This window comes from Gigantopelta aegis, chromosome 11 (genome assembly GCF_016097555.1).
Source record: "Gigantopelta aegis isolate Gae_Host chromosome 11, Gae_host_genome, whole genome shotgun sequence".
NCBI lineage: Eukaryota > Metazoa > Mollusca > Gastropoda > Neomphalida > Peltospiridae > Gigantopelta > Gigantopelta aegis.
In genome coordinates this window covers 26,596,558-26,623,877 of record NC_054709.1, presented here as the reverse complement: position 1 = coordinate 26,623,877, position 27,320 = coordinate 26,596,558, and the positions used below count along the sequence as shown (strand labels likewise).

Sequence of the window (27,320 nt, the reverse complement as noted above, 5' to 3'; positions counted from 1 at the left end):
GTGGTGTGTATGTGTGTATGTATGTCTGTCTGTCAAGGCTGTCAATATTGGATGCAGAGCGTGCGTGCGTTTCGACTGACATTGCGTCAGATGCACCTGCGGTTTGCGTGTTTGGCATTTACACCATATACGATTATTTCATTGCTGCTGGCCGCATGCGTTTTCAGACGCACTCGTCGCACGAATGCAGTCTATATGAGCATTCAGTCTCCCCCCCCCCCCCCCCCTCTCTCTCTCTCTCTCTCTCTCTCTCTCTCTCTCTCTCTCTCTCTCTCTCTCTCTCTCTCTCTCTCTCTCTCTCTCTCTCTCTCTCCGCATGAGCGTCAAAAAAGTAACATGCATCAATAGTAAATATTGTTAAAGTACGTAACCTGTTTCAGTGAGTGATACGTTTAGTGACATAGCTTACAGCAAAAACTTTCCAACAACCATTTAATGTGTTTTATCAAAAAATGTATGTTGTTCGACAAAACATGCATTTATAATAATTTATATATATAAAAAAGAACATCAGTATTTTAAGGCAAATTACTATATGGAATCCTCGAGAACCAACATTAACAGACAACATTTTAGGAACACGAATATAACAATTATGATGTCTTGTAATCGAGTTATAAGTTGAACAAATGAATGGTTATAATGGTAAAATTGTTTGGTTAAAAATATAAGCAGCATTCAGAGTTTTAATAAATATATAAACCGATATCCAGAAAGATATTTAAGTAAAGAGAGTTTTGCCAGCAGACGCAGTGACAATCATGTGACTTCAATAACCAGACACCAGTACAACTGAGAACAGACAGAAATTGCTTTTATAATTAAGTTTTATTTCAAATTAGTCTTTGAAAATCATAGAAGAAAAAAAAGGTATTAAGAAATGTGCCGTGTGGGTAAAGTTCTATCTTGCTTTCTTTGCTCGTTTTAATTTTATTTTTACGAACATTTCTGTGAATATGACAGACATTTGTTTATTTTCCTCATGCAAAAGTAAAATTCGTCAAAACTATTCAAATATACGTACTGTTGCGGACAAACAACGACAGGGCAACGGAAGATACAAGTCAAATTGTTTGCGAGCGCTCAGCCTTCTAAACACAACAATGACGAAATAATGACGTCACTAGGTCTCCGACGTAACGTTCACAGTCCACAGTCTTGTGAAGTTTATGGGAGTTTTGTAAATAATCATGATCATGGTGAGTTTCATATTCCCCTTTTCTTTTTTTCTTTTTTCTTTCTTTTTCTACTTTTTTTTTTCTTGTTGTTAGTAAATAGGCCTAATGCAGCAATTACAAAATAATGAATACAAATAAACATGTGACTTCTGGTCGACGACAGTCACTTTTTGGACCCTTGTTTTGGCTTCGTACACAAATAAAATGTATCCAAAGGTAAATCTTTTGATATGATACATTTGACAAAAGGTACTTTTTATTTCATTCATCTTTTCAAACTTAAAATTAATATTTTGTCCAGAATTATGAAAAATAAAAAAATACCGACCTGTAAACGGCATTGTCTGCTTGTTCTAGAAATTTGACAGGGGTCAAGGTTAGTAAAAATCCAGGGTTTTTTCTGTATATTTCAGCATGAAGATCCACACATTATTAAGGGCAGATACAAATTCTACTTTTATAGTATAATACTATGTTATATATTCACAATACCATAAAAATTACTTTACATTAAAAAAAAAAATTCATTATGCACAAAATCACAGAAATCAGGGTGAATTTGGATATTGACCATGTGACCTTGAATTTTGACCTTTTACAATGAGAAACTCAATGTTAGACACTCAGATCAATTTATATATGGCATGTAAGAACACTAGCATATACATTTTGACCCCCCCCCCCCCCAAAAAAAAAAAAAAAATTAATAATAATACTAATAATAATAATTTAAAAAATACTACTACTAATAAAAAAAAAAATAATAATATAATAATATATATAATAATATATATATATATATATATATATATAATAATAATAATACAAATAAATGTTTGCAATATTTACCCAAAGAGGGCCCCCGTAAGCTTGGCCAAAATTCACATCGATGAAATTAAAATTGACATGTTTGCAATATTTACCCAAAGATGGCCCCCGTAAGCTTGGCCAAAATCCACATCGATGAAATTACCTTTTATAGGATGCTACACTAGTACATTCTCATTTTAGCTTGCTAAACTTATATTTTTGGGGATAAACAGTAATTTCATGTTTTACATTATAGTTTATTAATAGATTTTGTCAAACTTGGTTCAATAATTTTTGTCATTTACACCATGAAAAGCCATACTAGACCAGTGAAACAATACACCAAAAGATAAATGCACCATATCATCCAATATAACTTCATATGACATTGTTACTCCTTGGTCATCTACACAATAGATGACCATCAAACAAACAGCCACTACATTGTAATGTGTGACCTTTTTGGTAGTTCTGATATAAGGAACATACAAAGAAGCTAATTATCTAGTTCATTAAAAATAATAGTTTCCATCAATAGTTGCTATGGGCAACAATTATTTCATAGTGAAATGTTGAAACCCTGTGGGGGTTTTTAATATTTTCAGCATGAAGATCCACACATTATTAATGGTAGATACAAATTCTACTTTTATAGTAGAATACTATGTTATATATTCACAATACCATCAAAACTGTTTGTCACTATGACTTTACATTAAAAAAAAATCATTATGCACAAAATCACAGAAATTAGGGCGAATTTGGATATTGACTTGTGACCTTGAATTTTGACCTTTTACAATGAGAAACTCAATGTTAGACACTCAGATCAATTTATATATGGCATGTAAGAACACTAGCATATTCATTTTGACCCCCCCCCCCCCCCCCCCGTAAAAATAAATAAAAATAATAATAATAAAAATAAATAAAATTGACATGTTTGCAATATTTACCCAAAGAGGGCCCCTATAAGTTTGGCTAAAATCCACATAGATGAAATTACCTTTTATAAGGATGCTACACTAGTACATTCTCATTTTAGCTTGCTAAACTTATATTTTTGAGGATAAACATTGTTTTACATTATGGTCTCACTACACAGATGTCATTTGCCATTGAAAGCCATGTTAAATTGCCCAACTTCAAATGAAGATTTTAATAGAACGGATTCTCGTTGGCACTAACAGTATACACCATTGCGAACATACATTACATAAGCATGTTTTTCACTCCAAAATTGAGAACATTTCCGCCTCAATTGTTTTGCTATATGACCGCATCTGGCTGTAGTACCTATCCGAACAGGTGGTTCATTAGCCGATTCACTCCGGCTGTCTCTTGCGCTATACACGCGACCCAAAAGGTCAATGCACAATATTACAAAATAGCATGGGCAAAATAGTGCCAGAAGGCTAACCATTAAACATACATATTGTTTTAATTCATCACCATTTCCTAGAAGTGAATATGTGAACCATAACTTGTGTCACAATTAGGAACTATAGTGGACCGTCATCAATGAACTCTCACCCGGAAGTGATCTGTGTAGTGAGACCTAAGGTATGCCATAATTTTTGTGTACGGAGCCAAAACATGGGTGCGAAATGTGACTATCGTCGACATTAAATGCACAGATCCTAGTTTTAGCTCGTAAAACGGACACTAAGTTTAGTTAATTTACAAACTTGTAACACAACAGAGTGAAAGAAGAGTCTATGACATTAAAACCTAGAGGTGTGCGGTATTACCGGTATACCGGTATTTTTTTCTGTCGTGGTACGTACCGGTACTTTTTTTACTGTACCGGTATACTTCGGGACTTTCCGTGGACGATGACTTTACGGACATTTCCGAGAAATAAATTATCAGTGTCATGAACCAAAATACATACTTTCGAGAAATTATTTTAAAAGCATCCAATGTTAATGATTGTTTGTGTTCCATTAACAAATCTTTAAAAACTAACGGAATTTCCCAAAGTATCTAGAATCTCAAAACGTTGTCACTAACAAAAACATGGCAACTGATGAGTTTGTTGTTCGCAACACACGTGCGATATTGGTCATTTGCAGGGCTCGCCCTGTTGTTCGTCAAAGTTGCAAATTACGAAAAATAATTTAAGAAAGTTTTTTAATGTCGATTTTTAGTCACCAAACATTCTTTCAACCAATTTTGATCGACAGATATGCCTCGCGGTATGCATAAGCGCCATTTGCATGTCCGGGTGACCAGTCTACTATTCAATAGTGAACTGCTTCTCGTAAAGCTACAAAATGCGATCAAATAATATGAAATACTGTTCAAAACATGTTGCATTGTTGATACTGAATGTTTCATTACTAGCTACAACAAGGTTCACTTTTTATTTGTCTCGTTTTTAGCGTTGTGTCGTATCAGATAATGTTGTAAAATCTAGGTCACGTGGTTGAGTTCATTTTACTGAAGTGGGTGCGTTGATGAGGATTACATTTTTTTTCTCTCACATATACACAATCATTATTAGTTGAAATTTTCAAAGTTTACAGATTTAATTTTAAACATATTCAGTGGGGGGAATTAAAATTTATTGATGCTATGTCTACTTATATAATATTAGCACAGGCATGATACATCCTTCCGCCCCTGGTAGATAAACATACAAAAGTCTCGGATCACGTTGCAATGAATTTATGAAACTGAAAACGTTTTTTTTTCCAGTTGTTAAAGTCTGAAAGACGGTCACACGCCAGTGTTTTTAGAACAATAACATATAATGACATTTTCTTTGTCTTGGTGACTGGCTATACTCTTGAGTTGGATACGAAAACAATTATAAACAGTATTCAGTTTAAAACATACATATAAGTTAGGAGGATGGGAGTTACGTACTTAACACACACACACACACCCCCCCCCCCCCCCCCCACGAAAGCCCAACTATTTCATTTGCATTCATAAAATAAAAGCCAGTGTGGCTATTTTCTTTCTAAACTGTTTTTTCTTCTTTAAACATGAATTCATTACCAAAGAGATTAAAGATACAGGCCCATAGCATATAGCTTATATATATATACAATGCGTATCAATGCGGAACAATGCGGCACATTGTGTTTCGCCGTTTCCACACCGCCGCTATGGATGCGGATGAATATGGATCATTCTGGTTTCGGCCAAAACACACAACATACACTTGCAATTTTTTCCGTGCTTATATCCACATAGGCGTCTGAAAACGGAAGCAGCTTGGGGGAAGGGGGTGTTAATAAATGCGAGTTCATATTGTGCATATTGTGGCCCCTCCAGTTAATGTCCAAGCAGGCTATTACGGGCACACTCACACTCTGTCCAAGTAAGTCGTTAAAACTATCTCTGGGTGGGAGCCAGTACCGGTATGCGAACCGAATGCCTATCAGCCTTATGTCCGTTGGCTTAACCACTGCACCACGAAGGCCGGTACGGTATATAGCCTATTTGCGAGGGATCGCGTTTTGGGGGAATTCCAACAACAAATGACGTCATTCTAGAGGATTGTGGGGGACACTGGGAAGTTCGTTCTCACGCCAAAAAATAAAATGGAAGAGACATGATTGTGACCCATGGTCCTCGGCCGAATAGTAGAGGCAATTTAATACACATGGTTCGCACAGACCTTAAAAAGTCCTTGAATTTCAGGGTAGTCCTTTAAAAGTCCTTAAATTTCGTAAATATTAAATTTATGCTTAAAAAGTCCTTGAATTTTGTGACTAAGTGCTTGAATTTTACAAAAACATCCTTAAATTTAAGAATTAAGATCAACTGGAAAAACAATTAAACAGAAAACACTTTTTGTTGATTTTTCGCTAAAATTTTAAACCTGTTACCGGCCATTTTTCACCGGGTATCGGATTATTACACACACCAGAAGTGGCGAGATGCCGTAACCGCGCATGTGTTGGCGTCTGTTGAATCGGGAAAATTAGTCACAAGTATGTCTATAATTTGAAGTGGGAAACTAACCCACTTTACTCTGAATAGTTAAGGTCACATAAGAATGACAAACGGAAGGCAACGTGTGTTTTGTGCGACAGTGTTTGATATAACCAGCATGGGCGAACGAAAGTGCGGTGAAATCTCATTTGCGGAGTTCGAAGCACCAACAAATGTGTGACTTTCGGTTGCATTTAATTGATTACGGTATAGGTGTACTTGAAAAATAGTCCTTGAAAACAAGCAGAAAAGTGCTTGAAAAGTCCTTGAAAACAATCTGTTTACGCCTGTATGAACCATAATACAAACCTGTGACCAATTTCCGGGGACAAAGGTTTGAAGGTGTGTTTCATATTTTCAAAGCCTTCTGGATATCAATTGCGAGGGTGATCCTCTTAATAGTGTTGGCCAACTCCGCCTGGTGGCGAAATCCAATGTGGCCGCCAAAATTGTGAAAACACGTGTTTTTAAGTATACTTATCGTATGAAGATTGTTTTGATATCCAAATATATGGGGTTTTTTTGTTTTTTTTGTTGTTTTTGTTTGGGTGTTTTTGTTTTTTTGTTGTTGTTTGTTTGGGGTTTTGTTGGGGGGGGGGGGGGGAGGTTGTTGTTTTTGTTTGTTTGTTGTTGTTGTTTGGGGGGGGGTCAGAGATTTTAAATTTTATTCACTAGAACAGTTTGAGATAATAATTGAAATTATTTCAGATGATAATCCACAACAGATGTCAAGATTCACATTTGTTAAGCATTTTTATAACTGATCTGAAAATTGTATTTGCATTATACCTGGTTTGAGGGATGATGCATATAAAAGAGCCCTTGCTACTAATGAAAAAATGTAGAGTGTTTCCTATCTAAGATTATGTTTTAAAAATACCAAATGTTTAACATCCAGTAGCCGATGATTAATAAATCAGTGTGCTCTAGTGGTGTCGTTAAACAAAACAAACTATACCAGCTTTGGATACAAAGGAAATGTAATTAAACGTTTCCAATAAATGCTGAACACATCAAAGTGAAATAAGGCAAGATGACACCATTCTACTCTGTCTCGGAGTCAGTTGGTGAATCGGACTAGCTTTAGTATTCTGCACTCTCTACCTTTTAAAGGTATTTTACCTTAAAACCAAAGGTATTTAAAACAAAACAATCTGCATTAAAGAGACTGCTGCCACCATAACCCGTTTTCGATTAACAGACTACTTTTAACAAATAAAATTGCATTTTAAAGATATGTTCTTGTTTTAAAGGGACATTCCTGAGTTTTTTTGCATTGTAAGATATTTCCGACTAATAAAATAGCTCTACGATTAAACATACATATTAAATATATTTTCTTGTTTAGAATATCAATGTCTGTATATTCAATGTGCCTCTGGTCGTCTTAATATTTGTAAGAAGCCCAAACTGGATTTCGTCTTCAAATAATTTCGTATGTACGAACAAATATATTTTTCGGAAATAAAATGAAAATTAACCTAGTACAAATATTAGAACGATCACAAACACATTTAATATAGACCCACTAATATTCTCAACAAGAAAATACATTTAATATGTAAGTTTAATCGTAGAACTATTTTATTAGTCGACAAGATCTTAAAATATTGCAGCAAACTCAGGAATGTCCCTTTAAAGGTTAGTGTTCGTAACGGCGCATGTACGTGTGTATCTTGTTATCCTAATGTTTGCTGCTATATATCATTACAAATCAGTAATGTATTACAAGTGTATATCGAGAAATAGCATCTAAATATCTACCGTAATACTTGAACCAGATTCAGAAGGTCCTTGAAAGTTTTAATTCCAATGAAGCATCTATACCAGAATAACATGGCATTGTTTGAAATCGGCACATATTGAACATGCACTATTATGCATCTCAGTAATCGGAAAGAGTAGCCCATGTAGTGGCGACAGCGGTTTCCTCTCAAAATCTGTGTGGCCCTTAACCATATGTCTGACGCCATGTAACCGTAAATAAAATGTGTTGAGTGCGTCGTTAAATAAAATATTTCTTTCTTTTTCTTTCTCAGTAGTTACACTAAAAGCTGTAGATAAAAAACAAAAAATGCAACGACATAAATAAATATTGACTATTGAAAGGTTGAAATCATCTGTTTTGACAAACAGGTTAGTTTGGGGTTAGTGTTGCTTTCAATTTCTATGTATAGATTCAGAATAAAAATAGTTTGGTATCTTAAAGGGACATTCCTTAGTTTGCTGCATTGTAAGATGTTTCCGACTAATAACATATTTCTACGATTAAACTTGCATGTTAAATATATTTGCTTGTTTAGAATATCAGTGTCTGTATATTCAATGTTTTTCTGGTCGTTTTAATATTTGTAAGAAGCCCAAACTGGATTTTGTCTTTAAATAGAAATGTAGGGGGAAAAAATAAAAATTAGGAAATAAAATGAAATTTAATCTAGTACAAATATTAGAACGATCAGAAACACGTTTAATATACAGCCACTAATATTTTATGCAGAAAACTATATTTGATATGTAATTAGAATCGTTAAAACGTCTCTGTTTGTCGATAACATCTTTAAAATTGCAGCAAACTCAGGAATATCTCTTTAAGTAGTCAATGTCTTATGTCTAACTCTCGCGGGTAAATCAGGGTTAGTTAATATTTTATCTTGCTAGCCGTTATAATGTTTTATCCTGCTAACTTATTGAATAATATAAAGTCGACATTATAGCGGGTAGTGAAATTAAACCTGTTAGTCAGATTAGTTTGTTTTGATTTACCAAGACTAGTTCAAACATAGCTGAAGTCGTTGTTTGCAAGGGAGAATGATGAAGAGGAAGTCACCACCAGATCAGGACTCTCACAACACCAAGTGTATCTGCTGCTCAATTATTACAAACCATATGTCTTATCAGGGTTTCTGCCAGAAGGTAAAACGGGTATGACGCCATACCCAAATATTTTGACAAAATTAAATACTCTTATCATTACTGTATGATTTCTTAACCCTGACCTTAAACTTAATCCATTTTCTTTCTGGGGAAGACCCCGCATATCCCCTGTTGACTGTTGGATGTGTTCAGTTCTATAGTGCCATACCCAAAAATTTCTTTCTGACAAACGCTGCTTATGGCCACCTTCTTCACTTGATCATGAATGGCACCTGATGAAAATGCAAGGACACAAAGTCTATGCATCCCCCAAACATTACATAGTCTGATGTCACAACACAATGTCAATGGCAACCAAGGAAGAGGATGCAGAAAATAAAACTTGCCCGACAAACAACTAATTCGGAGCCCGACATAAATTATCATTAATTAACGTTTCTTTTCTTTGTATCCAAATCAGTTTGTTCAGCACATCAAAGGCTGTCTCGGTGATCGATCGCTTAAGATTCGGGACTGTCAAACGCATTGCTGCTTGGTGTTGTAGGTTCGAATCTTGTCAGTCGAAAATTTATGTTTTTAAATGTTTCATTTGTTTTTGGATGTACAACAGCATTTTCATTTGTTTTAGATTTGAAAAACCGCGGCCCATGTACGTCTAGAACGTGAGAACGGATCCATGAGGCAGATTTCGAAAGTTTGGAAGGATGAACAACTCGACAGCGGGTGAGAACATAGTCCAGTCAATCTAAACAAAGTCTGTCCGAACTCGGACAAAATTGCAACAGAAACATCTTGGGGATTTCTATACATGTGACTATCTTGCTACGGGTCTCCATGAGTACTCGAGTATTCGGGCACGGGCCGAGTTTAGCAAGACTCGGGCACGGGCCGAGTTTAGCAAGACTCGAGTCCATTCACAAAACTTCGGTACCCGTACAAGGAAGAGCAAACTCGTTTAATTTTGTTTTAATTTTTTTAATTAATTTTTTTTAATTAATTTTTTAAAACTTAATTTTGCCATATGCTTGCCGCCGGTTACATTATAGGGCTATGAGACATGGAGGCAAAACAAAAGTGTGGAATGCAATACAATGGCATGATTTAACATACATGTTCAGCGCTGGAATTTTTTTACGCCTTTTTACAACACTCCTGTCCGGAAAATACGCCGTCTGATGTAACTGCCAGCAAGTGTACCACAGTATTCTTGGGTCCGAAACCATAGCTATTTTGTGTTCATCGGAATACAATTTAATTTTAATGAGAAAACCATAAAACTAAAAAAAAAATTAAAAAGAAGAAGAAAAAAAAAAGAACTACAACTCTGTTCACTACTGATTTACAGCTCATGGTCATTCACTTTGACGTCATCAGAATTCATAAACAATCATCACAAAACACATGTCAAGTGTTCAGCACATGCTTCAGGTAGTCAGACAACCTGCTTTACACCCGCTTATAGTAAACTGTTTGGAGTTGGCCTCTTCATGGTTTGAAAAACAAAGTTTCTCTTTGTTTATTGACCAAACCCATTCATCTGGAATCTGATTGTCTCTTGTTTGAACATCTGCACCTAATAATACACCTTCAGCTGCAGATGATGTGTTTTTTGTACGATTTATGTTCTACTTTTTGAACGAATTTCCTAATTCTAATAGTGTCCAGAAATTCTACCACACAAGCCAACTAAATCATTATCTCCTGCATCTCCAATATCTTCTTTCATAGAGTTGACACAATCAAAGATTTTGTCACGGCTTCAAAACACTGCACACGAGGAGAATCAAGTCTTTGTCTTCTCCTACACCCACTGTTGAACCTTAGAAATATGACAGCTGTCCCTTTGCCTGCATTGTCTTGATACCACTGTCTTCGTTAACATTTTATCAACATGTTGATTATTTGTGGGATTTGCATGAAGCTGTGGTTTCTTTAAAAACATTGCCACACCAGGAGCAAATGCTGTAGATGTTTCCATTTGTCCTTTCACTCAGTGATCTGAGCAGTGCCTTTAGTTTTTCACTCTATGTACACGCTATAATGTGCCTCATATATTAGACATGACATCATGCAGAGCGTTTCATGCTCTATGTACACGTTATAATGTGACTCATTTATTAGACATTATGGCCTCATGGAGAGTTTCATATTGGGCCTCAGCAGGAACACAAGCAGATTTATTTTAGATCTGACAAGTGACCAAATTGTATCAACTAAATCTGGCTTGTTCAATCTCACCAGTCCATTGGACCAAAAGAAGACCGCTTATGTTGAGCACATGTGTGAACAATGAATGCTGTATGGTATCCTATGGTAATGTTACTTTTCAACTTTTACGCTTGTGTCTTAAGGTGGAAGGGGAATGTAGAGTGTTAAATAGTGTTGAAGAAGCAAAGCATACAGTGCTGCTCCTACAAGGAAAGTGATCCCTGGTTGGTACTACAATGGCCTTGTCACACATATATCTAACAACATTTGCAGCATAACAGTTAACAAGAAGCTGTTCAAGAATTCAACCATGCATGATATTACCTATGCTTCACATGGAATATATATCCAACAAGTTTGTAGACGATCATCAATGTGAAGAATACTATTATTGGGTTCATTAAGTTGTATCTCAGTTGATTTTCACTAGTTTAGCTTAGCTTAGTAAATGGTTTAACGTGTCCATATACCACTAGGGTTTCGAACACGCCTATCCCGAGTCCGGCCTCCGATAGGATCGGGAGTCTGACTCGGGACAGGGATGATTTCCACTACAAAGATTGATCAAATGTTAGGACAGAGGTCACCCGATACAATTTTGCTTCAATGCTGACAAAGTACATGGGTGAGTATATACATGATCCGATGAATGAATAATGATGATCATCGACTTACTAGTAAGCAAAATCAAGAATACCTCGGGTTAAATACTGTAAGGTACCATATTGCATGAAACTATTCCATAATGGTCAAGACGGATGTAACAATCAAGATGCCTTTCAGAGAAGTTCTGGATTGAACATGAATCATATGTTGATAATTTTGGCAATGGTTCAGTCTCCAAGACATGCATGACATGCTGGCTTCCTTTAACGTTTGGTGTTAATTTTACCAACAACTAAGTCTTCTGACGAATCCTTTACGCAGCTTTTTAAATGCTGCCACTCGTGTTACTATCCATACCGTGAAAAGTGTTGAAGGTTATCGATTGTCCTCTTTTTATTGTCTGGATGTTCACCAACATGCTGTATGCACAGTCCTGATATATTTTCCGAAACAAAATGTTCTAAAGTACTAGGTATTATACGAAAAACAAATATACATTGCAATAAGGATCCAGGTGTTTGATTTGACATGATAACAATTTTCTGTATGGGTTTTACCCAACATCAGGGTGGATTTGATCATAATTAGTGTATAGTTTTACAAAGCTAAGGTCTGATAAGTGGATGTCCCACAGAAAAAACATATGATAGTGATTTATGGGAGCACACTGCCATGACCTTGTCGAAGATTCATTTGGAATCTGCCTTGTGCAGAGATACTAGTTTTGTGATTCAGATGTACTGACACGAATCATCTACTAGCATATACTAAGCACCAGTGGCATTTTTACAAGTATCTAAATAATATTGGAAAAAAAATAAAGACAGCATATACGATGTGAGCTATGTCACCATCATGAATTATTATAATTAGCCTTTGTGTGGGTTCTGCACAACACTAAAACGGTTTTCAGAAATCCCCTATTATATATATATATATATATATATATATATATATATATATATATATATATATATATCGATACAATGCACATCCACTGAGATAACGTGTGTGCTTTCGAAACCAGGGTCCTGTTTTACGGAACCGCGATCTGAGCTTTAAAATCGCCGTTATATACATACAGCAATCAATATAATTGTAGCCACTGTAACGTTGTCCTACAATCGACAGCCCGTTTTGCTAAACGACCTTAGCTTACAATAACCTTAAGTTAATATCAATATTTACACTGTCGTAGGAGGCGTGTGTGTGTGTGTGTGTGTGTGTGTGTGTGTGTGTGTGTGTGTGTGTGTGCCAGGGAGGGCATTGTTTCACACAATCAACACGACGAGGACCTGATATGATATCTGATGCCTCAACATGCTATTTTGCAACTGTTGCTAGTGTTTCGAGCGGATTTGGAATCGACGGCCTCTTTCGCCAGTAACACTGTATGGTTACTCGGTTACTGCGGGAATAGACGTTGGACGATTTTTGGTACGGCGTTTTCCCGATTTTCGTACACTCTCTAATTGATATCCAGGGAATATTTATCAAATATATAAAGTAATTTGCATATTTCATTACTGAAAACCTCTGATATTAGATTTAATTTATACTACATATATCTGAATGTTTCATTTTATGCAAAGTATCGTGTAAGGCAGCTTACAATACCCTTTTATTCAGTGTCATTCAATGGTGCATGTTAAAATATTACTACCTTGCCCAATTTCAGTGTTGTAGTAATACAAATAATTTTTACATTATATGTTGGCATTTATTGTTAATATATTGCCTTAAAGAGACACACCCTAGTTACGGCTATTTGTTAACCATTACGGCGTTGTTTTTCGCTATTAAACCCCATTTTTCACAAATAAAATTGCACTTTACTTACATTTTATTATTTAGAATACACATTTCCATTCACCTGAAGTGCTTTTTGGTAATCCTGATGTTTGTAAAACCACGAAATTAATTTTTTGCATTTTTTCACAAGACGTGCTGTCGAGAAAAACCGTTAAGCAAGCGAGGTCCAATCTATTTTTAGAGGGGATATTTCCATTTCAATGTCACAGACGTTGGTATATCACGTGACCGTTATCATTTTGGTTCGGTTTGTTTTCTCGTGCACGGTTCGCGCAATCAACATCCGATTTGTTGTTGTTCATTTGTGAGATTTTTCTTCACAGTTTCAGTAACAATAAAGTTCAGACAAGTAAGTGTCTCAATACAAAACGTTACAAACCCTTAAAACCAATAATTTTGCTAAGTCTTACGATATCTGGAGAGGGGATACAACCAGGACAGAACAGTTGGAACATGTCCAGCAGAGGTGAAACGAACGCACCCCAAGTCTGAAATTTGTCGTGACGTAGGCATTGTTGTGCTTCGAGCGACATCTACTGGTGACATCAGAATACTAACTTTCAAAATTATTTCAAGCAATTGGGACATGGGGATTCCCATGGTATTTATCGATATAAAACCTGCTTTTTCACTCCATTTGATAAAAACGTGATCTAAGTGTGTTACAGGTTTGTAGATTAACCAAATTATAATTTATTTTCGCTGGATGGAACTAGGGTGTGCGGCTTTAAACTGTCGTAAAATGCATGTTTGTCTGTTCTTAATTCAGACAGAAAAGTCACATCATTTGGACGATTTAAATTTATAGGTTACCGCGTTTTACGCCTATCATTACGGTATCCTGACATGTCTGAAATGATAATGAACTGTTGTTTGAAGAAGAATCCTCTGTTATCTGTAGATATATACGCACACATTAGGCCCGTAGGAACCAGGGGACCCCTACTTGACCAAAATGTGCCTGCGGACTTGTGCACGCACGCACACATACACGCAAGCATAGGTATATACATACATAGATATTGGATACCCTTATAAGTGGACTTTTTACTTGACCCTAAGGGTGTCCTGTTTAGAGGGGTTTCATTGTATGGTTTACAATACACTGTTAAATAATTACAGTCTTTATATCGAAGCGGGTCAACCAAGCTGTCTTTGATTCTGTTAGGTTCCACTTTTACGCGTTTGTCAAGTCAAATACCCACCCCTAAAAAAAAAACCCAAAACAAACAACAACAAAAAACCCAAAACATACTTTAATTTAAAAAAAAAGCAAATTATACAGTTTCATGTATTTTAAGTGGACAGTGGGGGCTCAGTGCATGCCGCCTAGCTCGAAAAGACGCGTGCCGAATGTGTTACGGCCATGACGGACCGGGGGGTGCGGGGGGGGGGGGGGGGGTGCTTTTGAACGATTTTAAACAACAGTTTATTTAGGTTCTCAAATAATATTTATTATTATTTTACTCTGAACGACAAAACCATAACAGTATTGATAGTGTGCATTTCTGAGGTAGTTATTCTGTTTAGCAGCTTCAAGCTTGCGGGCAGATGCAGTTAGTGAAATTTATATCTTCGATGTATCTTTTATTGTTTTATTCATATAGATGGGAACTCTTTACTGTGCGTGTAAATCAGGGTTTTCATAACCTGGATGATATTAACATCAATTCTGTAGCAATTGCAACCATACTTAACTTTTATTATGTGTTAGTTTGTAGGTAATAAATAAATAATCCTTTGGGAATTGTTTTATACCCCTCCTTCTCGCTCGAGGAATGAAATAATTGCCAAACTCATTCCATAAATTGTGTATGACACTCCCGCTCATACAATAATTAGAGAATACCCAACTCGCTACTCGGCAATACCGTTTGTCTTGCACGAGTGAATTGATGTTGTCCTTCCAGAGGGCCTTTTTGGCGAAAGAAGGACAACATCATTTCACGAGTGCAAGATAATCGGTATTGTCGAGTAGCGAGTTGGGTATTCTATTTATTACCCATTTTCATTTTATGGAAGATTTTCGAACGTTAAGTACTGTTGTTGAAAATGAGTAGACAAGTTGGGAACAAGAGGCAGCTTTGCGTCATAGTTATGACGTACGTATCACTGATGACGTAAGTTAGTTGTTTACATAACATGGAAACACACAATTAACCGCCAATAGTGAAGCACTGTTTATGACGTCAAAACTATCTAAGAGAAGAACTGTTGGTTTTTGTTTTGTTTTGCTGTTGTTTTTTTCCCCCAAGGGAAAGATCACTTTTCTATCCCCACTTCTCTCTTCCCATATGGGTATATAGAAAGAAAGAAAGAAATGTTTTATTTAACGACGCACTCAACACATTTTATTTACGGTTATATGGCGTCAGACATATGGTTACGGACCACACAGATTTTAAGAGGAAACCCGCTGTCGCCACTACATGGGCTACTCTTCCGATTAGCAGCAAGGGATATTTTATTTGTGCTTCCCACAGGCAGGATAGCAAAAACCATGGCCTTTGTTGAACCAGTTATGGATCACTGGTCGGTGCAAGTGGTTTACACCTACCCATTGAGCCTTGCGGAGCACTCACTCAGGGTTTGGAGTCGGTATCTGGATTAAAAATCCCATGCCTCGACTGGGATCCGAACCCAGTACCTACCAGCCTGTAGACCGATGGCCTGCCACGACGCCACCGAGGCCGGTATATGGGTATATAGAGGATACTACCCGAGTGTCGTGTGATATTATAATTTATCAGCACGAGTTGATAAAAGTATGAAATCCGAGGCTTGCCGAGTGCTGATTAATTATGATATCATAAGACACGTGTGTGTGTGTGTTGGGGGGGGGGGTATTCTTTTTATCACCCATTATCATTATATTTTCATTTGCGACAGTTGTAAACAAAGTCTGTAATGTGGGTTGAATGTCAGCGGTAGACTCGTTAACTAGCAGAACGGCAGTGGCGTTACTCACTAATGGTAGGTTTAGCGCTGAAACAAACACAGTGGCACAACAAAACATTGTCTTGTGATTAAAATTTAACCAATCAAGATCATATGAAGCGATATCTCATTATAGTGCCAGCGATATCTCCTACAAAAGCCTTTAATCTATATCTATTTGCATTTTGTTGTCTCATTCTGAAACAAACAACACAAAAAACATGAGACAAACATCGAAAAAGTCCGTGACTACATTCTAAATCGACAAAATTCCGTATCCATATTCATGCCCGTATTTAAGGGGGGTTCGGGGTGTTCGTCCAAACCCTCCCACAAAAGCTGAGGTCCACTTTTTTCTTTTTCTTGTCCTTTCCAAATACTGCACTAATACTTGATTGTAACTTTTGCAACTCTTCCATAAAACAATATTTGCTTGTCTTCATCATTTAGCACTCCCCTTAACAAAGCTGTAGTGTACATAATTCAGAATTCCTAACTAAGCTGGCAAACTTAAAACAAAACAAAGGAACCTACATGTATCAAAAATGTTTAATTCCATTTTCTGCTATATTGATGGCCTCGAAGACTTCGATAATATTACACGACAATACCAGCCGTTCACGTTCCATTGATTTATCAACCAATGCTAGAAATAAAAGATTAACAACCGAAAGTAAATCCTCTTGAGCACTCGATCTTTATATAGAGACTCAAATCGACACTGGCTTCCAGATATATCATGCAATATTTTTCAGTCATTTTGGCATAGAAGTTGCTTTAACATGCTAGTTGTTTCCTATTATTTCAAAACGTTTTATGGCCAACATGCAAGTACCATTTTGATGATATAACGCATCAGTAACAATAATGAAATGTGATGCAATACCTTGTGCAATACCTTGTGCTGAAAATGTTTAAGGACTACTACACCTGTACTCTCAACAGGACATGCACATGTTGTCGATGATTCGTGATGATACAATTTTTAAGAAAGTAATGTGTTTCGTTTTTCATAAATATGTTCATTATTAAAGGAACTGATCATACATATAGTTCTGAGGCATAGGCGTACAGTAATGTTCAAACAAAACCATTTCAATAGAAATTTTGCATTGGGATTTTTTCAGCGTTATTAAAACAGAAACGTCATGCACCCTGCCCTACGTTTCTTAACGTGGGCGTTCGCGAAACGTTTTGTTGTTAGCGTTAAGAAACAGACTATTCACCAAGAGCAAACCGAACGTTAGCAAACATCATTGAAAAGTGATTTGCGGCGAACAAAAATTGCTGCCAAACTTTTTGATTTTGGCTTTTCACACAAAACTGTTAAAAATGCTTAGTATACCCACTCAGGAACTAATTAGTTTTGCTCTGAAAAAAAATAAATAATAATAATAAAATGCGTATATAAATGGGATTTAAAAAAACCTAAATGTTATTATATCGACTATTCTAATGTTTTGTTGATAACATTCTCCCTGTTTTGTTACCTTGGTAATCGCTTAATGAAAACAGTCTATGAATTAAACTCGTTTTATTTCGTGCATTAAATTTTAAAAGGATGCTTTTTTTCTTTTTGAAAGGTACTAATCATTTCAAGATATTATTTGTACTGTTAGCGGACTACTTGACAATAATACAAAGTCAAACATTTTTGTTGTTTTGCTCAGCCATTTTGGAAAACGTTTCCATATTAAAACACCATTGCATAGACCAAGAAAATGCCCGCCGCGAACGTTTCGTTACGCCTGCGTTAAGAAAAATAAGGCAGTAAGATAGAAAGTGACATCATTGGAATAATGACGTCATTTAAATTCAAAATTATCTCTATGATTACTGTGCTACGGCACATTAAAGTAAAAACTAGTAACCTTAACCCCTGTAAAAATAATTCCGAAAACAAACAATGCAGTTCACATTCTGTATGTTTTCATTTTTCATAATTTTAAACAAAATATTAAGTTGTAAGTTTAAGATAAGATATAAAATGTAACTTTTGTCAAATATATCATGTAAAAAAATTACCGTTAGATATGTTATATTTATTGTGTACGAATACAAACAAGGGTGCCAAGAATAACTGTCATCATCTAAGATTTTAACCTTAATTAAGATCGCGATTGTAGTAAGCTTGGGTTTGCAATCGCACTAAGATTCTTTCGTCGAACGGCTGTACATTTTAAGTCACTTAAGTTCGATAATAGCTCAGATCGCTTCGTAAAACCGGCACTGATTTTACATAAAATTATTTTTTGACAGATTTTTTTATAAAAATTCGAAAACTTATATGTCAAAAATTAGCATATTTCCCATGCTCAGATTTTGGTAGACTTTTAGTATGTTATATAGAATTGGTCACTTTAAAAAAACAAAAAACAACAAATAAACAAAAACAAAAAACAAAACAAAAACAAATACTAAAGAAAATTATGTTGCAATTTTGTCCGGGTGTTTCACAGATTGACTAGACTAATATGTTTCATCCTGTGTTCTATTGTAAAGGGAGCTGTGTGAATATTCTGTCCAGCACTGCGTTTCCCCGACATGTATATGGAACTCCAGTGGTAGTTGTTATCATCGCTCTGCTAACCTGCATCACTGTTTTAGCAATCGCTGGAAACTCACTGGTCATCACCGCCGTCAGAACGTACACTCGACTGCAGACACTGACCAACGCTTACGTGGTGTCCTTGGCCATAGCGGACATAAGTGTGGGCATCTTGGTGATGCCGTTGGAGATCTACAAACATGCGTCGACCAAGGAGTGGAACCTGGGGCACCTGTCGTGCCTCTACTTATACAGCGTAACCATCATGATGTGCACGGCGTCCATATACAACATCGTCTGCCTCACCATAGACCGATACACAGCCACATGCAGACCTCTTGAGCACAGCCAGACGTCGCAACATTCGGTGATTATGCTGATTCTCGGAAGTTGGTTGTCGCCCATCTTTCTGTCCTTCGTTCCCGTGATGACCGAATGGCACACCATCGGTATAGAGGACAAGGTCAACTGCATTCAATTCCTTGGGAATAACAGAGTCTGCTTTGTGATCATCAACCGCCAGTTCGCCGTCATATTGTCCGTGTTGGCCTTCTACCTTCCAGCATTCGTGTTGATGTTTCTACACTGGAGGATGTATCTGTCCGCAAAGGAGGCAATAAAGAAGATACAACCGTCTCACGACAAGACCAGGCAGCTGATAAACCTCAGAGAGAAGAAACCGGCAAAGACCGTCCTCGCCATCATGGGCTGTTTCACCACCTGCTGGCTGCCTTTCTATGTCATCAACGTGGCCGATCCATTCCTCGACCACACAATCAACCGCAACATCTGGAACGGCACGCTCTGGTTGGGATACATGCAGTCCGTGATGAACCCGTTTCTCCTTTATGTCTTCAACAGGTCATTCAGACACGCCTTCCGCAGATTGTTTGTCAAATACGGAATACAGAAGGGTGCATCCCATCCAGGTATGCATTGGAGGAATACGACGGAGACAACGTCTAGAATGGCCATTGTCTCGGGAATGCCCGTCTCTGACATTTCCAGTTCAGGGAGCACATGGGATTGTGGACCGAATACAGTGATTCTGAAGGAGCAAGTGCCAAACGCTAATGTAGCTGCACCGGTTCGTCCTGCCCCCGTAAAACAAGTCTCTAAAACACGTTTTCACCAGGCAGCTTATCTAAGAGGAACCTTTCAAAGTAATCAAAGACGAAATAGTAAAATTAATCGAAGACTAAATAGTCAAAGACGAAATGTGCAAGTGCTTCGTGGCATGGCCAAGCGGATAGTGACCCAACAAAAACAAGATCCAAAAGGAAAAAGACGTGGTTCTGGTGGTTCGCTAGCCAAGGTCCCGAAGAAGGCATCGTAGTCTATATAATATATATATATAACAGGTGGTTTTGAGTGTGTGTGTGTGTGTGTGTGTGTGTGTGTGTGTGTGTTTGTGCGTGTGTACGCGCGCCAGCCAACGTCTGGTTTCAGGCATCGTAGTCTATACAATCTTGGGTTGGTTGGGTTCTTGTGTGTGTGTCGACAGCCAAGGTCCCGAAGCAGCCATCGTAGTTTATACAATGTTGCGTTTTGTGTGTTTTCTGATGAGACCCTAAATAAGAAAATCACCTTAATGACTCTTTGCCACCATCACCGAATATCCCATTCTCAGCATGATGCCCATACTCCTGTAGTTCCTCCCACCAGGAAACAGTGTTTTCGTAACAAAAATGTATTATTTCTGAACACAAAAATAGTGGTTGTTGCGAGGGGTTCTGTTGGGGTTGTTTTGTTAATGATCTTCTTTTTTTTCTTTTTTTTCTAAACACTTTTCCTTTTGTTCTTTCATAAAAACAAACTTAAATTATTTACACAAAAACACAACAATGTTTATGGGGTCAGGCAAGGACTACTGTTGGCGATTTGAATCAATCCAAAATGGCATTTTAGGGCTTTTAAATTTTAATCATATTAATCATCATCAACAACATCATCACCACCACTGCCACCATTACCACCATCATCATCAGTTTATTTTATTTGTTTCAAAATTTTATTATTATTTATGTTGCTTGACAGAGATAATTTTCACCTAATTACAGATCACCATCATATTATTCAGTTGTGTAAAACAAACTGCAAAGCAGCTGGACCTTTCACATTCTACAATGTATGTTAGTCACACGGACACCGCATTAAAGGGACATTCCTGAGTTTGTTGCAATTTTTAACATGTTATCGACTAACAGAGACTTTTTTAACGATTGTTATTACATAAAATATTAGCGTCTGTATATTAAACGTGTTTCTGATCATTCTAATATTTGTACTAGGTAAATTTCACTTTATTTCCTAAACAATTATTGAAGACAAAAAATCTAGTTTGGGCTTCTTACAAATATTAAGACGACCAGAAACACATTGAATATACAGACATTGATATTCTAAACAAGAAAATATATTTAATATGTAACTTTAATCCTAGAAATATCTTATTAGTCGGAAACATCTTACAATGCAGTAAACTCAAGAATGTCCCTTTAATTTCAGAAACTCTTCTAAACTATTCATATATCTGTGTAGTGAACAGCTATATACCTCTCATCAGAAACAAGTCTGTTCTGTCCTTCAATCCCCAACCTTTTGCTGCTCAATTTTTTTACTCTGCTCCAGCTATCATATTACTGTCCACCTACCCATGATATGCAAGAAGAACTGTCCTTTATGCCAAAACCGGCCCCATTAGCGCAGTGGTTAAGCCATCGGACTACAGGCTGGTAGGTACAGGGTTCGCAGCCCGGTACCGGCTTCAACCCGGAGTGAGTTCTCTTGAGGGCTTAATGGGTAGATGTAAGGCCACTACACCCTATTCTCTCTCACTAACCAACTAACTAACAACTATCCCACTGTCCTGGACAGACATCCCAGATAGCTGAGGCGTGTGCCGAGGACAGCGTGCTTGAACCTTAATTGGATATAAGCATGAAAATAAGTTGCAATGAAATTTACGCCAAAATCATCTCGAAACTGATGAAGTGCTCACATACCAAGGACCAACTGACAAAGCATGATGTGGTATCTAACTAGGTTGATGACCTGTAATTATAGGGGTCCGACGAAACACCGAAAAGGACCGAAATGGACCTACAAAACACCGAAACGGACCAAAAAGGACTAAAAGTTATCGAAATGAACCAAAATGGCACAGAAACAGACTGAAATGTGACTGAAACGGATCGAAATGGACCATACAGGACCAAAATGGGCTAAAATAACACTGAAATGAGACTTTAAAAATCATAACGGAGTTGATAGTACAACTTAACTTTCACCCATAATTGTAATTCCATACTGTGCAATTACTGTATTGTAGTACATTAATATTATGCAAACAATTATCATTGTATATCTTAGATTGCATATTTCAAAAGTTTTGACAGCTGTCAGAAGTGATACGCACGCACACATTAAATGCAAACAAGATATGAATTTGGGTATTGGTAGCCTATTTTATCGCAATTTCAATTCACGGCCTATTTCTTAATGGTACACTTTCAAATTACGCTATTTTGTTAAAACACGGTTAGATACGTTAATAATATCTGAACAACACATTTTCAGGAGCAATTTTGCCCTTAATGTTAGCTAGCGGTCATAAAATTGAGTAATTGTTATGACATGAGTAATATTTTACACTGGTGTGTAATAATATTTAACAATAAACTGGGTGGATGACGTTTCCATTTTAATAATGTTGGAAAAATACCAATGCAAAATTGCTGTTCAAATGTTTTTATTTGACCATTACTAATGCGCCTTGGAGGGTTTTTTTAAAGAAAATCTTGTAATTATTTTTATTTTTTTATATTATTATTATTATTATTATTATTATTTAGGAAATATGGATTTGAAGTGAAATTACAGTAAGATATGTTATATTTATTGGGTACAAAGCCAAAACAAGGGTCCGAAGATTGAGTGTCGTCGATATTAAGGTGGACGACAGTCACTTTTCACACGCTTCTTTTGGCTTCGTACACAATAAATATAATATATCTTATCGTAATTTCACTTCAAATCCATATTTCGTAAAAGGTACAATTTTTTAATCACAAGATTTTTTTCTAACACATTCAGGTGCATTAATAATGTTCAAACAACATTTTCAATAACAATTTGTGCATTGGAATTTTTCCAGTATGTAAATTCTAAATTAGCTATACCATTTCAATCCTACGCCACATTAATATAAACACTATTAACCTAGACCACTTTCAAAGTAATTCCGCCAACAAACAACACAGTTTACTTTCGGTATGATTTTATTTTTCATATTTATTAACAAAATATTAAGTTTAAGTTTGAGATAAAAGATATAAAAAGTAACTTTTATCAAGAAAATCCTATCAAAAAAATTACCGTTGGATATATGTTATATTTATTGTGTACGAAGTCAAAACAATGGTGCGAAGAATGACTGTCGTCGATCTAAGATTTTAACCTTAGTTAAGATCGCGATTGTAGTAAGTTTCATTTTACAATCGCAATAAGATTGCTTCGTTGAACGGCTGTAAATTTAAGATCCGAAACGCAAAATCGATCTTAAGTCACTTAAGTTCGATAATAGCTAAGATCAATACATAAAACGGACCCTGGTTTTACATTAAATTATTTTTTTGACAAATTATTTTATAAAAATTTCTAAAACATACATGTCAAAAATAGCACATTCCCATGCTCAGATTTTGGTAGACTTTTAGTACTTGGTCACTTAAAAAGAAAAAAACAACACAAAAACTCCCACAAAAACCAACAACCAATACAAACCAACAACAAATACTAAAGAAAATTATGTTGCAAGTTTTTCCAGGTGTTTCACAGATTGACTGGACTAATATGTCTCATCCTTCATTCTATTGTAAAGGGAGCTGTGTGAATATTATGTCCGGCACTGCGTTTCCCCGACATGTATATGGAACTCCAGTGGTAGTTGTTATCATCGCCCTGCTAACCTGCATCACTGTATTAGCGATCGCTGGCAACTCACTGGTCATCATCGCCGTCAGAACGTACACTCGACTACAGACACTGACCAACGCTTACGTGGTGTCCTTGGCCATAGCGGACATAAGTGTGGGCATCTTGGTGATGCCGTTGGAGATCTACAAACATGCGTCGACCAAGGAGTGGAACCTGGGGCACCTGTCATGCCTCTACCTATACAGCATAACCATCATGATGTGCACAGCGTCCATATACAACATCGTCTGCCTCACCATAGACCGATACACAGCCACATGCAGACCTTTTGCACACAGCCAGACGTCGCAACATTCGGTGATTATGCTGATTCTCGGAAGTTGGTTGTCGCCCATCTTTCTGTCCTTCGTTCCCGTGATGACCGAATGGCACACCATCGGTATAGAGGACAAGGTCAACTGCATTCAATTCCTTGGGAATAACAGAGTCTGCTTTGTGATCATCAACCGCCAGTTCGCCGTCATATTGTCCGTGTTGGCCTTCTACCTTCCAGCATTCGTGTTGATGTTTCTACACTGGAGGATGTATCTGTCCGCAAAGGAGGCAATAAAGAAGATACAACCGTCTCACGACAAGACCAGGCAGCTGATAAACCTCAGAGAGAAGAAACCGGCAAAGACCGTCCTCGCCATCATGGGCTGTTTTACCACCTGCTGGCTGCCTTTCTACATCATCAACGTAGCCGATCCGTTCCTCAACCACACGATCCACGACAACATCTGGAACGGAATGCTCTGGTTGGGATACATGCACTCCGTGATGAACCCGTTTCTCCTTTACGCCTTCAACAGGTCGTTCAGACACGCCTTTCGCAGACTGTTTGTCAAATACAGAATATGGAAGGGCCCATCCCATCCAGGTGTGCATTGGATGATTACAACGAAGACAACCTCTAGAATGGTCATTGTCTCTGAAATGCCCGTCTCCAATATTTACAGTTCATTGAGCACCTGCGATTGTGGACCGAATACAGTGATTCAGAAGAAGGAAGCTGAAAACGTTAGTGTACCTGCACCGGTTTGCCGTGCCCCTGTGAAAAAAGGCTTTAAGGCACGTGTTCAGCGGTTATCTTATCAGAGAGGAACTTTTCAAAGTAATCAAAGACGAAATAGTAAAATTAACCGAAGACTAAATAGTCAAAGACGAAATGTGCAAGTGCTTCGTGGCATGGCCAAGCGGATAGTGACCCAACAAAAACAAGATCCAAAAGGAAAAAGACGTGGTTCTGGTGGTTCTCCAGCCAAGGTTCCGAAGGAGGCATCGTAGTCTATATAATGTTGGGGGTGGGGTGGTTGTTGTGTGTGTGTCCGCATGTGTTTGCACACGCACGCAACAATGTTTATGGGGTCAGGAAAGGACTATTGGTGGCGATTTGAATCAATCAAAAATGGCATTTTAGGGCTTTTAAATTTTAATCATATTATCATCATCAACATCGTCATCACCACCAATGCCCCCATTACTACCATCATGATCAGTTTATTTGATTGTTTTAATTTTATTATTGTTTATGTTGCTTGACAGATAATTTTCACCTAATTACAGATCACCATCATATTATTCAGTTCTGCAAAACAAACTGCAAAACAGTTGGACCTTTCACATTCTACAATGTATGTTAGTCACACGAACACCGAATTAATTTCAGAAACTATTCTAAAGTATTCATATACCTGTGTAGTGAACAGCTATATACCTATCATCACAAACACGTCTGTGCTGTCCATCCATTCCCAACTTTTTGCTTCTCCAGCTATCGTATTACTGTTGACCTACCCATGATATGCAAGAAGATCTGTCGACGCCAAAACCGGCCTCGGTGGCACAGTGCATGGTTAAGCCATCGGACTACAGGCTAGTAGGTACAGGGTTCGCAGCCCAGTACCGGCTTCAACCCGGAGCGAGTTCTCTTAAGGGCTCAATGGGTAGGTGTAAGGCCACTACACCCTCTTCTCTCTCACTAACCAACTAACAACTAACCTACTGTCCTGGAGAGACGGCCCAGATAGCTGAGGTGTGTGCCCAGGACAGCGTTCTTGAACCTTAATTGGATATAAGCACGAAAATAACCATCTAACAAACTATGATGTTGTATCTATCTAGGTTGATGACCTGTAATTATAGGGGTCCGACGAAACACCAAAAGGACCGAAATGGACCGACGAAACACCGAAACGGACCAAAACTGACTGAAGTGGACCGACATGGGACCGAAACAGACCGAAATGGAGCATAAAGGACCGAAATGGGCCAAAATAACATGGAATAACCAGAGTTGATAGTACAACTTAACCTTTACCCATAATTGTAATTCCATACTATGCAATTACTGTATTGTACAGTACATTAATATTATGCAAACAATTAACATTGTATATCTTAGATTATATATATACAATATATATGGCGACTATGGTTTTCATGTTAATTTTCAACCCTGATATACATACGCATGCACGCACACACATATATATCAGGATTGAAAATTAACATTAAAACAATGGTCGCCAGCAGGGCCAGTTGAAGACAGATCTTACTGGCCCTTCTCAAATTCAATTAGCCCTCCAATTATGACATTGTAATTTAAATGCACAGCCAAAATCAAAACTACTTCAAAAGGAAACCGATTAATTGGCATGCAACTTCATAATGAATACAGTTAAAATTCATATAAAAACATGTTATGTAGTTTGAAACCCATACCATCTCAAATAATATTTTTGGGGGATTTTTTTTAAAAGAAAGAAATCCAGTAAATAAAAAAAAATTCTTTACAAATTACCATTAAATTATGATGATTAAAATCAAAACAAAATGCTAGAACAGCCGAGGTATACAGCTTGACTTGCATTGTCTCTGAAGTAAAAACAAATAATGCAATACAAAGAGAACAAAGATAGAACTGCGCGTGCTTTAGTATATAAGCCTAGTCACGGAGTGGCAGTCCTCTTTGTGGCAGTGCAAATGATACTTCTATTATGAGAGTAGCAGACAATAGGAGATATCTTCTTCTGACTGACCAGTACTGCTTCTAACTATAGGCACTGTTATTGAAGTTGATGCTAAACATATCTAAGTTTAGTAAATAATTATGAAATTAATCGTTGATTAGTATTACATTAGCAGTGTAATCCATTACGATTGCGATTGCATTGCATTCTCAAACACTGTAATTGATTATGATTGCGATTACATTGCATTCTCAAACACTAGTCGATTATGATTGCGATTACATTGCATTCTCAAACACTGTAATTGATTGTGATTACATTGCATTCTCAAACACTGTAATCGATTATGATTGCGATTACATTGCATTCTCAAACACTGTAATCGATTACGATTGCGATTACATTGCATTCTCAAACACTGTAATTGATTATGATTGTGATTACATTGCA

The 27,320-nt window shown here is 37.0% G+C and overlaps 2 protein-coding genes across 6 annotated transcripts in view; one reads left to right on the top strand and one right to left on the bottom strand.

Annotated features, from left to right (window-relative positions):
• LOC121385420 (carbohydrate sulfotransferase 1-like) overlaps window positions 1-27,320 on the bottom strand; it is a 74,126-nt gene that overhangs the window by 24,398 nt on the left and 22,408 nt on the right. The gene's annotated exons all lie outside the window — the stretch shown is intronic.
• On the top strand, window positions 273-25,810 carry LOC121385419 (5-hydroxytryptamine receptor 4-like). 2 transcript variants are annotated; one of them, XM_041516093.1, is made up of 3 exons: window positions 273-1,199; window positions 9,439-9,533; window positions 23,804-25,810. In XM_041516093.1, exons 2-3 carry the CDS (start codon window positions 9,515-9,517, stop codon window positions 25,183-25,185), a joined length of 1,401 nt encoding a protein of 466 aa, XP_041372027.1. In that variant the 5' UTR covers window positions 273-1,199; window positions 9,439-9,514; the 3' UTR covers window positions 25,186-25,810. The 2 variants fall into 2 exon arrangements, with proteins under 2 accessions (XP_041372027.1, XP_041372026.1); XM_041516092.1 differs by lacking the exon at window positions 23,804-25,810 and adding an exon at window positions 18,876-21,171 and having other exon boundaries at window positions 275-1,199.